Consider the following 13,727-nt stretch of genomic DNA (forward strand, 5'->3'; position numbering starts at 1 on the left):
GTTATTTGATGGTCATACAAGCTGATATTTGACGCCAATATTAATTTGTAGTAAAATGGAAAATATTGACGTTAAAATTTGAACAATACAAACTCTAACACTTAACTTTTATGAAGTACCTTTATATACTTATCAAACAGCTTGTGTTTCAAAAGCATGTGGTGAAAGCAAAATCTTACACCATCAACACATAACTGTAAAGGAAAATAAGTTTGAAGTTAAACAACTGTACATGCAAAACTTTCACTGATGATTAGCTGTCTATTTCTGTAAGCGAGCCAAGTTAGCCAGTTTTAAAGTGATCTAATATCGGTGCCAACTATTGGGCTATCCTTATAAAAAACATATTGAAATTAATTTTGGCGACAAATGGAAAATTTTTAACAGTTTTTAAAGTGAGAGGCAAGTCCAAAAACAAGTTGGTCTTATATGAAAGAACAGTACTTTGAAAGAAAGAACTCTTATATGAAAATAGCTTTGAAAAATAATTCTTGGTAAAGTAATTATAAGCAAAAAAATTGCAAAATCGGCCTTAATTGTGGTGTAGATCAAGGTTGTTGAATGTGATATCATTTGTAACCACATATAAAATTCACAAATTCAGCAATACCTACTGTATATCACAGATATATCTGTTACAGCTGTGGATATTGCTCTGACAGTCAATTAACTTCATAGGTGACAGCCTATTAGCCTAACCACGGCAACCAGTTTGAAAGGTAGTCTATGCAGTCCAAAGGATGGGCCCTAACTTCACCGACAAAAATGGTCGGGCTAATGGAATTTTTATGTTTAAAACAATCGTAATTAATGCAATTGCAATGTTTCACATTGGTAATGTCTTCACCTGTCACCTCATTGGACATAGGTTAAACTCCTATGACCTACACTTCTGACTTCAGTTGACTACCACGCAAGGAAAGCAACAGCATGTTGTCAAACAACTTGACTAATCTATGACATAACAAGAGCCTTGATGTATGTCACAAGGAAGGCCAAACACAGACTTTTTGCGATTTTCTTTTGCCAATAACTACTTTACCAAAAATGATTTTTCAAAATCATTTATCAGGATGTTCAGTTAATAGTTTTCTCTCATAAAAGATCAACTTTTTTTGGACCAATCAATAAATGTTGTATGATCACAGCATCAACCGACATGTCTGATTAATAAAAAGTTTTCTGCCATCTTTGCTCTTGGTACTTATTCTACATATATCAATTGAAAAGCGTAGGACGCGTCGTATTTAGAAGTAGACCAATGCAAAACAGCTGCTCAATTTTGTTGAGTCGCTAAACAGGCAATTTAAACTTTAAAAATTGTTTTAAACATACAACAATTTTTCATAAATACAAATGTTTATTTCAAGTGTTTTGTTTCCCATGCATGATTAAAACTATGGATAGGCCTATTCAATTCAATGAAACGAAAGAATATTTTGCTTTCAAGTTTTTTGTGCAGTGAGTTGGCGATTGCTTTGTTATCAGATACGTGCAGCAGATCGTCTTTGATAACATCTTTACTGAAGAACATTTGCTTTGACTATTTGATTACGCTAAGGAATTTAGGTTAAATTTACAGTTTAAATAAAAGTAGGCATAGCGTTTTTCTTGGGACAAATTGGAAAAGCAGGTCAGGTCATTTCACAAAACACGCTGTGACAATGCATTACATGTGAGTAACTACAGAACAACAATAATGTTGTGCCGATTTTACGCTCTAACCATAGGGAATTCCTTAATTTCCACTCCCTCTCGCTATCTATTTTTGTATTCTTTCAAAAAATTGACGCCCATGCAATATAGTACTGTATTGTAGTTAGTTGCAGTCGGGCAGAAGAGAGGTTTTATAAAATTTATCATACATTTAAATGTACGGAGGAATTTCACTTCTAGGTGGTTTCAACAGTTTTCCAAGTTCTTGCCCTCAAAACATAACACAATCCTGTGTATGAGGTTGCTTTCATCGTTTCTCCAACTTAAGATTTATCAAAGATTAACCCTGCTCTGGTACCATGGAAAAAAATCACTTTGACAGTACCCTGGGATCAAGATGACCCCATCACCGAAAAATGCATTAGACGCCAGGAAAAAAACTCAATTTGTTATCAAGCAGTGTTTATTGTCAGAAAAATGTAGTGGAGCGCTCAATACACAAATAATTTACTCCTGGTACTGATTACAGTCCATCTTGCTGTGTTCTTCGCAGCTGGCATTATGATATCTACTGCAGGTGAATCTGCACATTTATCCTTCAATCTTGAGGTGCTTTTGGTAAAATCCTACAGCTGCGAAGAATTTCTTTCACATCCAGAGGTGTTTGACACGTCACCAATCTACATTCAGCTTGAGGAATGATCAACGATTTGGAAGCAAAATATAAAAACTTTTAATAAACGTAACAATAGAACACAGTTGTGTGAGTGGGAACAGTAAATAAGAACATATAAAGCAAATAGGAGATGAGAGTAATTTACAAGATCTCACCGTTTGGAATATACAACCTACTAAATAAGGCTGGGGTCATATGGACACCATGGTACCAGAGCAGGGTTAATATTGCTGATATTCCTTAACTAACTTGATAAAATATATATATACCATGCCAAGAATTCTATAAATATTATGAATAAAATTAATAAACTACACATCTCTGACGACAAAATAACGTTACGTTGGATAGGGGGTTATGTTGCGTCACCAATGATAGTAGACAACTAGGCAAGATAACTGTAGTGTAATCGTAGCAGATTAAAAGTTCAATATGCAATCTGCTGGCAAAAACTTCAGTGGTCTGACCAACGTAGGGAATATATTCCACTCATATGTAGCAAAAACAGCCGGCTGTGGCAGTTAAGCAAACAAGTTAGACAAAAAAAATTTCACAGCTCAGTTTCATAAATGCAAAAAATAGGATATCAGCCGAGACCAAGCGATTTGTGGTGACTTACACAGGTTCAACTGTACATATTTTAATGAACAGTATCTAGTTTATGCAAGATCACAAAAAATAAAGCAATTGTGACCCAGTAGGCTACTGTTTAAAAAAATACTGATAAACAGAATAAATTCAACACCCTGTTGTGGCCTGGGTGGCATTTTTAATAATCTATGAGGTTAGAATCTATCTATGAGGTTAGAGAATTCTAACCGCACGCAACCACGGAGTCAGATCATTAATTCGGCAGGTAAACTAAGTCCAAATAACATAAGTTAAGACTGATAAACAGTGCAACAACCTCTGCATTTTGGTGACCCCGACGGAGCCATTGCTGTCGTTGCTGTTAAATCAACGTGTTTACAAGAATAAAGTTAGCAGTACCAGCCACATTGAAACACGTCGGATGTTTTCACCAGAATGAAGAACTGGCAGTAACGATCACGAGGATTGAAACACGTCGAGGTGGTCACCAAAATGCAGAGGTTGTTGCACTGTTTATCAGTCTTAACTTATGTTATTTGGACTTAGTTTACCTGCCGAATTAATGATCTGACTCCGTGGTTGCGTGCGGTTAGAATTCTCTAACCTCTTGCTAGCCGAAAGCTCTTACGATATTACAGATACAGTTTATCAGAAACGGTCCTTTATTGTAGGAACTGTACAGGTTCCGAATATTACACACAATCACAAACTTAGTATTCACCATTTAAAACAGGTCTAAAGAATTGCAATTAACACGACTAACGTAGTAAGTTCGTACAATTCGGTATCTCTCCGTCTGAGCGCTTACTCGCGTATAAGTTTGAGCTTATAACAGCGTGGAGCGGTGTGAGCAGAAATATCCGACACAAAATACACGAACATTTCAGAATGTGCGAACAATCAAAATAAGCGTTGGCAATGGGGATTACATTCAGTTAAAACTAGGACGTTATGAAATCACCTGGTAACGTACTAAACGGCGTTTTCACATAAAGTTATTTAGAGCAAGTTTCCAAATATTAAACGACAATTGCAGTGTTATCAATAAACAATACTTCAATAAATAACTGGTAAACACTTTCCCAAGAATGATATAATGGTATTAAAAATGCCACCCAGGCCACTACAACCCTAGGTTTTTATTTAATATTATGTTTCATGATGAAAATTTAAAAAAAAATAGTAAAATATGGAGAAATTTCTTTATTGTAAGTATGATATATAATACAAAATATATTTTATTTACTAAACTAAATCAGTCTGTTTAGTTGGAATTCACCTTACCTGGGGAAACCCCATTTAACAAATGGACTACCACTGTCCACCCTAGCAATAGCATTACCGATTTTATGTTCATTCTACAAGTTGCTCATTCAAAGTTTTATCAGTTTCAGTTGTTTATCCTATTTCGTGAAAATTTTAGAAAGTATTCAACTGAGAAATGATGTAAAATTAAAATGCAGCAACTTACATAACTTTGTCAAATGCATACAACTCAAACCGGAAGCGATCAATTCTTAGCTATAATACTCATAGTAGTCAAACCATAACCATAACCAATTGTGCATTGTTCATAAAAGATAAGGCTAAAAGGAAATTTGATAGCTTAAAAGGGCTATACGCAATACTGGCTCATATTTGTGTTGAGTGTAGTAGCTTCAACATTGATAAAAAACCTTAAGGGACCCACAAGAGTGTTTTTTGAAGCACTACACACCTTGTTGTTGCGGTCAAATTAGAATGGCTAAGAAATAATTATTATATACCATGAGTTAATTGTAAAATGAGCAACGTTTTGCTAACTAACAATAGTTGTACCACATGGAATCGCTGCTTTTGTAGTTAACATGTTAACTGCCAAGGCCTAATCTGCATTTCTGGCTGCAGGTACCAAGTACATAGTCTTGCAGATAACCATGAAAAAGTGTTAAGCAGTTTTATTGCTTCAATTGATGTAGCTAATTAACTTGATGACACTCAAAACAATCGCCACGAGTCTTTGCCTGTGACTCCTTGCTGATGTCTGCAGACATTCAAATGGTATGCTAAGCACTAGATAACTCGTGATGAAAATCTCGAGAATCGCTCACTTATTTGTTGTAATTTAGTTTGTACAGTTACTGGTGTCATTAATGGTACAGTGTTTCTACTTCTGTCATTGTAAGCTATATCAACATAATGCAAGTTTGTAATTAATGTAAAAAAGGATTTTCATATATTCATAGAGCATATTCACAGACATTATCAACTACCTGTGCAGGTGTAAAAATAATGTGTGCATTCTCTTATTTAATTGCTTATATAGCCTAGTTGCCGAAAAGCATTTGCCCCAGTTGAAACAATGGTACCTTCGTGATAAAACTTTATGCAAGAGGTATATGAAAGCATGATTTCAAGTTAACTGCAAAGGTGGCCCATAAATGTGTTAAGCCAACAAGTAAACGACACAAAATAAGATGGCAATGACGTACTTTGTAACGGACGTACTTAACAAGAGGTATTGAATTATACAAAGTAGCAAGTCACTAGCCTATGTCTATACACAGCTTATAAATAAAATGCCAAGAATAAGTCAATTTCATCCATTAAAAGTACCACACCATGACGGATCGATTAATAGCAAGAGTGTGTTGATCTAGTAAGACAAAGTACTGAGTAAAACTTGCAGGGTGGTTAGCTATAGGCTAGGCCTAGGCCTATATGTAATGAATGCTACTCTGGCAAGTCAGAATCATTCAAGAAAGTTTTAACGTACAGGTACGCCGTACTCATCGATCAGGTTTAGCATCAATTCGGTTATTCCTTTAGTACCTTTAAAACCACCTTACGTCTAGGCATGCCTACAACGCTTCCATATTTTGACTTAAGTTAGGCTACAAACTTTTAAACTGTCTGTCAAGCGCGCAAACAGCTATATTGACAAACTGACGTCACAGCTTAAAAATATTTGTAGAAACAGGGGACATATAAGTGCCACTTCAAGTCTTGCAAAAAATGTTAAGTTAATAAAAAAATGTTATCTAAAATCAAAATAAAAATTAATCTTAAATGATATTTGAAACTAATGTACAATTAAAATAAAAAATTGAAATAAAAACGCAGTCAAAAATTAATCAAAAATAGTAAATTAAAAATAAGGTCAAAATAAAACTAAAAAACAAAATTAAAATCAATATGAAAACTGACATGATATCAAAAAAAAAATTGAAATAAAATTACTTTTAAAGCAAAAATAAACCCAAAGCTAAATTATAAAATCAAAACATCATAATGGGAATCAGAATCAACATTAACATTACAATTAAAGTCAAAAATAAATCACAAATGAATTAAAAAATAAATTAAAATTAAAAACAAAATGAAAATCGAAATCAAATTGAGAGTAAAATGAAAAGCAAAATTGCAATTTTGCTTGGCGGCCTATGAGTTAGTGCCAATGGGTGTCAGTTTCCAACAATAGAAACAGAGAGCTTAATCTCAAGTAAGCTTGGCGACAGAGGACTATAGAACATACGATATGGTTGAACATATAAGCTAACGTGAAAGTGAAAAAAACAATGTTACCCTAAACTGGTAGAGTATAGCAAGATCAACTACTACAATTACTAAGATATAGGCTAACATATCCTTTAATTTCTCACTTTTTCACAGGCCGTAAATTAGTGTTGCCCATTCAAACTTAATAGTCCAGCAAATAGATACATACACATATGTAGATAAGAATTAATTATGTATCTAACCTACTAACTTTACAAAGTGTGCCCATAATTAATATGTCACGCCTGCTTATTCGGTGGTAAATTCCAAAACTGTGAAATTTATAATATTTAATACAAGTTTATATTAAGTGATACTATAATGTTTTGGTGCGTGCACGAAAAAATTTCCTTCATGCAAACTTAGAAGACACCGAAACTTACTACGTATTACTGTTACCGAATATGCCTGAGTTCCAGTCATATCCAGCTAGTTTAAAAATGAAGTTTGCATGCGGTTTCATACAATCACCACCGTTTTTCTTATTCACGCTAGCTTTTATGTCTAACCTACTCTCCTAGTCTTCCGGTGCCGGAATACTGGAGTTTAAGCTCTTTGCTTCTATCAGAAAAAGGGGAAAAGCATGAAACAAAGTTGTCAAAGATTTTCACGAAAATATATGCACATAGGCCTACCTACTTTCAGAATTTGTTAACACATTAAACAACAACACTTAAAAATTTAAAAATAAATTTCGGTTAGTTTTTATTGTAATGAATCACGAAACTTCCAAATAAAATATTGTAAAGTGTAACGTTTAAAAATTAATTTCTGGTATTGGAAAGTTTGGCACTAACAAACATAGCGCATAGACCTAAGCGCAAAATTGCGTTTTGTTTTCATTGTATTTTAAAATTGATTTCGATTTTCGTGTAGTTTTATATTAAAATTACTTTAAGTTTTACTTTTGATTTTAGTTTAATTTGGATTTTAATTTCAGATTAACTTTTGTTTTAATTATACTTTGACTTTGTATTTTTTTCAATTTTAACATTAATTGTAATCAAAACATCATTTAATTTTGTATTATATTTCAGCAATATATTTCCTCAATTCCTATTTTTTGATTTTTCAGCAAGACTCAGGTTGGCATACATATTCCACCATAAACAACAAGCAGCAAAAAAACAAGTATGGTGTGGATACATTTTTAAAAATATTAATATGCTTTATTTTACTGTTATTATTTTTTATCTTGTAAAGCCAAAATTGAACTTCACAATGCTTATTTCCTGCGAAATTACCAGCTTAACTCTGGGTTTAATTCATTCTGTTTAAATTATGTTTTTTTTGTAATTGGGTTTGGTGGCCGTGGTGACGCAAAATGTTTTTCTGTCACATTATGTTATCACAATGCACGTTTTGGCAATCGGGACCTCGCCATATTTTGCCTGTTTTATTTGTGGTAATTATCATCATCTACGTATATATTTCTGCGATTTACAAAGTCAGTTACAAACAGAAAAGGCTTTTTAATGGGGTCATCTTGGGATGCCAAATTTTCAAAGGAGCAACTCGACACCGTACACAATGTAACGTCCTTTGATTTTCTATCATAGTATACCCCCAGGGACCGCGTCTGGGTCGAGAAATTAATTTTACTTATTTTTCTGAGACAAGACGAGAAAAAAGTAGTGTACAGTGTACTCGTGTCGCAGCAATGCTGAAATTAGCCTGAAATTTGTTAAACTTTTCATGATTACTCTAAGTATGCTGGGTCAATTTCGATCTTTACCATTAGAACATTTTTCACACGCTAAGAACTTCCTTTTTCCAACTGTGAAATTAGCTATCTTTTAACTGCAGCAACAAGCAAAGAAATTGAATATTTACTGAAATTTATTCAAAGCCTAACTACTGCCATCAAACTCAAACGGGGTACCCAGCATTCTTACACCATTAAGCATTCAAACGAAAGAAACGTACACGAATTTGACTTTATATACGGTAGAATAGTAGTATTCTACTGCTGGTGTCATGCTAAATTTGTTCCGGGCGTTGTGACGTAGAGGTGTGGCATGAATCAGCGTAATTTTTTCCCTGAAAATCCTCGGAGATTGCTCTCGGGTTCAGGGAAACCTTCTAAGGTTACCAGCTTAATTTAGAAACAAGAAAACAACACATACAAATTTACCGGAAATACAAGGTTTTGAACGACAATGGTATGGTTTATAATAAATTAATTATCGACTGCATGGTATACTTAATGTCAATTGTCAAATCATTTCGGCTTCTGCTCTACGATTACGATTACATCATAAACGCTTTCAAAAATTACTGTTTATTAATAACTGCATCATTTTTGTTACGGTAACTTGCAGAAAAATGCCGCCAGCACATAGCCGACCTAGGCCGACGATAAACAGAGCCTTAGGAAAATGCGTGCGATGCTGCGATTGCATTGGTCCCGCACTACTTGGTCACGAAACAATAATATTATATTTCGTTACAAATCACATTGTTATTTCTCAATTTGCTCTCGAAAGAGAATATTTTGGTGAAAATATACACGAAGTAAAGCTTTGATGGGAGCTGAATTGTAATATGTTAATATTTGGTTTACGTTGTTGTTATTATTACTTTTACACTAAGTTATTCAAAAGTAGCAATTGGCCATCAGTTCTTGCATTAGGACCCGCGCTTGCTAACCGCCTTGACGATACAGCTTGGCTTTGGGCTGTGCATAAAAACAAGGATAACGTAATTCAAATAAGTATGTCAACCTCTGGTTTGAAAGTGGAAGTATACCATCGAGCGTTACTTTGTAATGTTTTTGACACAGTAGATAAAGGGCTTAGTGGTGTGAAACATGTTATTATAACAACGGCAGGAAGAAATTGTAATAATGTTAACCGTTTTGCACGAACAAGACATTTTTGAATTATCGAATTAGTTTTGGAAAATTAAAAATCGGCAAACCGATTTGCAAAACGCCGATTATTATAGGTGATTTAACAAACTTACATGATTCGCTAAATGCATACATGATTTGCTAAATGTACATGATTTGCTAAATTTACATGATTCGGTAAATGTATGCATGATTTAAAAAATGGAAATTATTTGCCAAAAGTACATGGCTCACCAAATGAACGTGATTCGTTAGGGAAGAGCCAACTGTGCAAAAATGTATTTGGCGTCATAATATCTTTTCTGTGTTGACGGAAACCGAAGGAATTAACCGATAGGCTTTGTGACTATTTTCTTAGAGCAGAGGAGTTTGCAAAGTTACTGGTTTTGTTGTTAAGTTCAGTTTTTGCGAAGTAGACGTAGTCGTGTTTGCCATAGAAAACCGAATTTGTCTTTAGACAATTAGACCATGTCAACACAAAACATGTATCTACTCCAGTTTTTGAAACTTTACTGCTGTTTTTTGTAGTTGTATAATTTGCCCTGATGAACCTTACCCGCATGGGTCAACAAAACGTTGGCAATATAAAAAGAAGTCATACACCATCCTTTGTTATTGACAAGACACGTTAGTTTATGGACTGTTTACAATGTGAATAATAAACCTAAACAGGCTGACCGGCAAGCAGTGAATATGTTTTTGTGCACTATAGACGGTATAGCCCATAGGATAGTTTTGCAAGAGCGCATTTTACCAGTTAGAAACTCATCAGGTTGGTATATTAGTGAAAAGGGTAACCATTTCACCCAAACTCATGATCGCACAGCTGTACCGGTTACGGCAGGACGGTACCAAAGTAAATTTCTATAGACAATTAAAATTTGGTTAAAATTAAACTCTGTTTGTCCGCGCACTGTTTTAAAATTTTTGGTAGTCTTATGTCGCACACTAAAAACGCTTGAATTAAAATATTTGTCACGTGACAGTTTTTGATGACAATCAGCGGTTTCGCCTATCTTTTACAATGCAGACTTGTTTTTTGACTTTTTCTATGTTGAGAAATAGTAAATTTTCGAAGTTTGCATATATTTTGAATAGATACCACACATGTAATTTTTCCACAAAAATTGTAACTTGAAGAAACACTTATTACTGTCTAATAGTAGTCCGCCCTGTACTAATTTAAGTTAATTTCAAGCCTAAGATTTTACTATTTGAATTTAATTTTCTTTTATCTAAGTTTAACTTTAAGTTATCCTCGTTTAGCACCTTTTCACCTCGTTCCATATCATGGCAAAAAACCGTATGGTTTATTTGTTTGTTGTAGGCTGCGTAGGCCTACTCCTTCAGTAGACTATCGCATAACTTTTGAATGGTTTACCACTAAGAACTTGTCCGGCATTTGTCGGAATGCATATATCAATCGGTAATGTATAATGTTTTGTCGAAAAATAGTGGTGCCATTACCTAAAAGTAGCAAAAACAGTGCCGGTTATTTCACATGCATTTTCTACCTCCTGAAGTTCACTTGTCACCAAATCTTCAGGCAACGCATTTGTCGCGCATGCGTACCACGGATTGTGCAAAAGATCTATTGTGGCCGGGTCTTTTTCTAGAGGTGGTCTAAGTTTTAAAAAATTCTAAAATTCCGTCTAAAAAAATTCCGTTTTTCATCGCAAACACGTCTACACCTGCTCCTAATAACAAAGCATTTCACAAAACAAATCTTGTCAACCATTACAGTTACCTTTCAAACTGCTTTGCCCTAAACACATTTTTAAACCGTGCATACAATTAGTGAATAATGTAGACTACACTTAGGGTATCATGTTCATTTTTCAAAACATGCATAGGCCTACATTCATCAAATCATGTACATTTAGCAAATCATGTACATATAAAGAATCATGTATATTTAAAGAATCATGTATATATTTGTCAAAGTCAGTCGGCGACGCAAAAAGCCAAATATACTATTACGACGTTGTGCATTTATGCAAGTTCCGATTGGAACACACATCTTTTATTTTATGTTTTAGATTGTTGGACTAAAGCTCGAATTTGGAACTGTTTATCAACAAAACGAAGCAGCAGACTAGGAGCAAGAGTGTCGTTAAAGTCCTGGCCAAGGGAGGTACAAAGATAGAACCACATGTCGGACTCGGAACGCATCGTTGAAATCTCAGCGCTATAAACACTCGGCTACCAGAGCGATAAAATTACTATAAATCATATTCATTTTTGAGTTCGGTTGGAGCCCTTGATAAATTTATGCCCATCTTATATATATACAAACCATGACACTTCGTGCGCAGTTCAGTTACATTTTGAACCGCCAGTCTGCAACACAGGCATATGTCTTCACTAAACCATTAACAGTACAAAACGAGGACGCGGAAAATAACCGCACAGAAAATGACGTTCCTAAGATGGAAAAGAGCAGTATACAAAAAATATAGGTACTGAAAGATGACGATAATCTGTGTACGTTTCCCTTCCAAGAATTAAAATATATTAGTTTTGAGACCGTCTGCTTTTGCAGACCAGAATCTGCTTTTGATAAAAAGAGGCCTATTAATATTAGCATGAAAGCTGTTAAATGGCTTTAAACTTTCAAAGATTAAAATTTAAAATTTCATTTTGCTTCTAAATGGAGTAGGCCTAGGCTATAACTTTATCACTTTTATATCTGCTACTAACGTATTAACTTTAACTTGTTCACAACTTACTCTCTGTATATACGAGTACAGATATATATATGTATAGACATACACATACACCACACTTTAAACAATTCAGAAACCGGCTCGTTAATTTTATCAAAAGGTTCGCGCGAGCCGTCTAATCTCACCCCTAAATTTAATCCTATAATGATTAATTATATTCAACTAAAATAAACCTTATGCGGATCTTTTTTTCTATAACCTAACCATCTATCTTTAGCAGCAATGTCCAGCGTGCATGATCTGTCTGCGCCAAAATAACCACTTAATTCCAACAATACAATACGCTCGCATAAAGTTAATGGAAATTGATACAGTAAAAAACTATAGCTGTGCTGAGCATGAAACAAATGCCGTCGCTTCAGCTATTGATACCACTATACCAATGTTAGTATTAGTAAACATATCTATTTCGTGTAATCACATATAGCGAAGGACGCAAATGTAGCACTAAACGGAAACAATAAAGCGCTTGGAACTGTAGGCTTAATTGTTATATAGCATCTCAAACAGCATCCTCTGTAATTGCGCTTGTTACGGTGTTTATAGGTCTATGATGTATGGAACCAGGGCTGGCCTTAGGCCAGCAATGCGGGCGATGCGACACCAAAACAAAAATTACAGTTTAGCTTTATTTTGCGCAGAACATAATGTCACAGTATTTTTCAATTCGTTCTCAAAAGAGAATGTTTTGGTGAAAGTATATCAAAAAGCAAAGCTTTGATGGTAGCTGATTTGCAAAGAGTTGATTTTTGGTTTACGTTATTACTGTTGTTATTTATTAAATTAAGTTATCTAAAATCGGCAGGGGACCAATGTTCCCTCTAATTTTTCACGAGTCTGAGCAAACACACTAACTCCCTGAGCGGTCCCTTGGACCACTGTGAGCAACATCAGACGAGCCACGTGCGCACTGTGGCCATTATTATGCGTTTATTTTATTTTCAATTCAGGTTGGATTTTTTTCTTGTGCGCAGCACAGATTTTCTGTGCGCGGAGACCGTGTCAGCAGTGCGCATTTGCGCACGCGCGCAGCTTAGAGGGAACATTGCAGGGGACCGTCATCAATTCTTGCATTGGGACCAGCGCCTGCTAAGGCCTGACCTGCATCGTGTGGTGATACAGTCTGATGGGGTTATGGCTGAGTCATAACCATAAATCCATTTTTCTGGTTCGAGTCAAACGACTGTTTAACTTGATTCAACTAAAGTTATACCCCTAGTCAACTGAAACTCGTGCCGTTAACGACGCAAGGTTTGCTGTAAGGAATCATCGCCGGATTCAAGAGTAGAAGAAAAAAAGAAAAATGCGTAAAACAGCATGTATCGAAATTTTCGATTTCCATCCGTAGTAATAATAATAATAATAATCTGAAAAGCAAAAGCAACATGCATCGAAATCAGTGGCGTGAAGCCATCAGTTACCGGTTTCCTGGTTACTTATTGAAAACGTGAACCTGGTTATTGGTTCCCTTGTTACTTATTCAGTTAGGCTACTTATTAGCAGTTCTAGTGGGCTACCTGTTGTAAACACCACGATTTATATATAAGCTTAGAATCATAAAATTTCAGCTAAATTCGAAGAAATTAATACTGATTTATCTAGATTAATATAAATCCATGTTAATTAAAAAAAACGAAAACAATTTAAATAAAATTAAGATAATCCCAAATAAGTTCGAATTAATTTATAT

General features: G+C 34.7%; 1 protein-coding gene and 1 long non-coding RNA gene across 2 annotated transcripts in view; one reads left to right on the top strand and one right to left on the bottom strand.

Moving 5' to 3' along the window:
• Positions 1-5,905, bottom strand: part of LOC143471242 (GLIPR1-like protein 1) — a 30,171-nt gene extending 24,266 nt beyond the window's left edge. Inside the window, exon 1 of the mRNA XM_076969653.1 lies at positions 4,208-5,905. Within this exon, the coding sequence (XP_076825768.1) occupies positions 4,208-4,280 (73 nt within the window). The 5' untranslated portion in view covers positions 4,281-5,905. The remainder of the gene's footprint in view (positions 1-4,207) is intronic.
• LOC143471244 (uncharacterized) lies at positions 4,843-11,518 on the top strand. The gene is made up of 3 exons (XR_013119517.1): positions 4,843-4,963; positions 7,536-7,591; positions 11,351-11,518. It is a non-coding gene; the product is annotated as an uncharacterized LOC143471244 (long non-coding RNA).
• Positions 11,519-13,727: the final 2,209 nt, after the last annotated feature.

The sequence above is a fragment of the Clavelina lepadiformis genome, chromosome 9 (genome assembly GCF_947623445.1).
Source record: "Clavelina lepadiformis chromosome 9, kaClaLepa1.1, whole genome shotgun sequence".
NCBI classification, from domain to species: Eukaryota; Metazoa; Chordata; class Ascidiacea; order Aplousobranchia; family Clavelinidae; genus Clavelina; species Clavelina lepadiformis.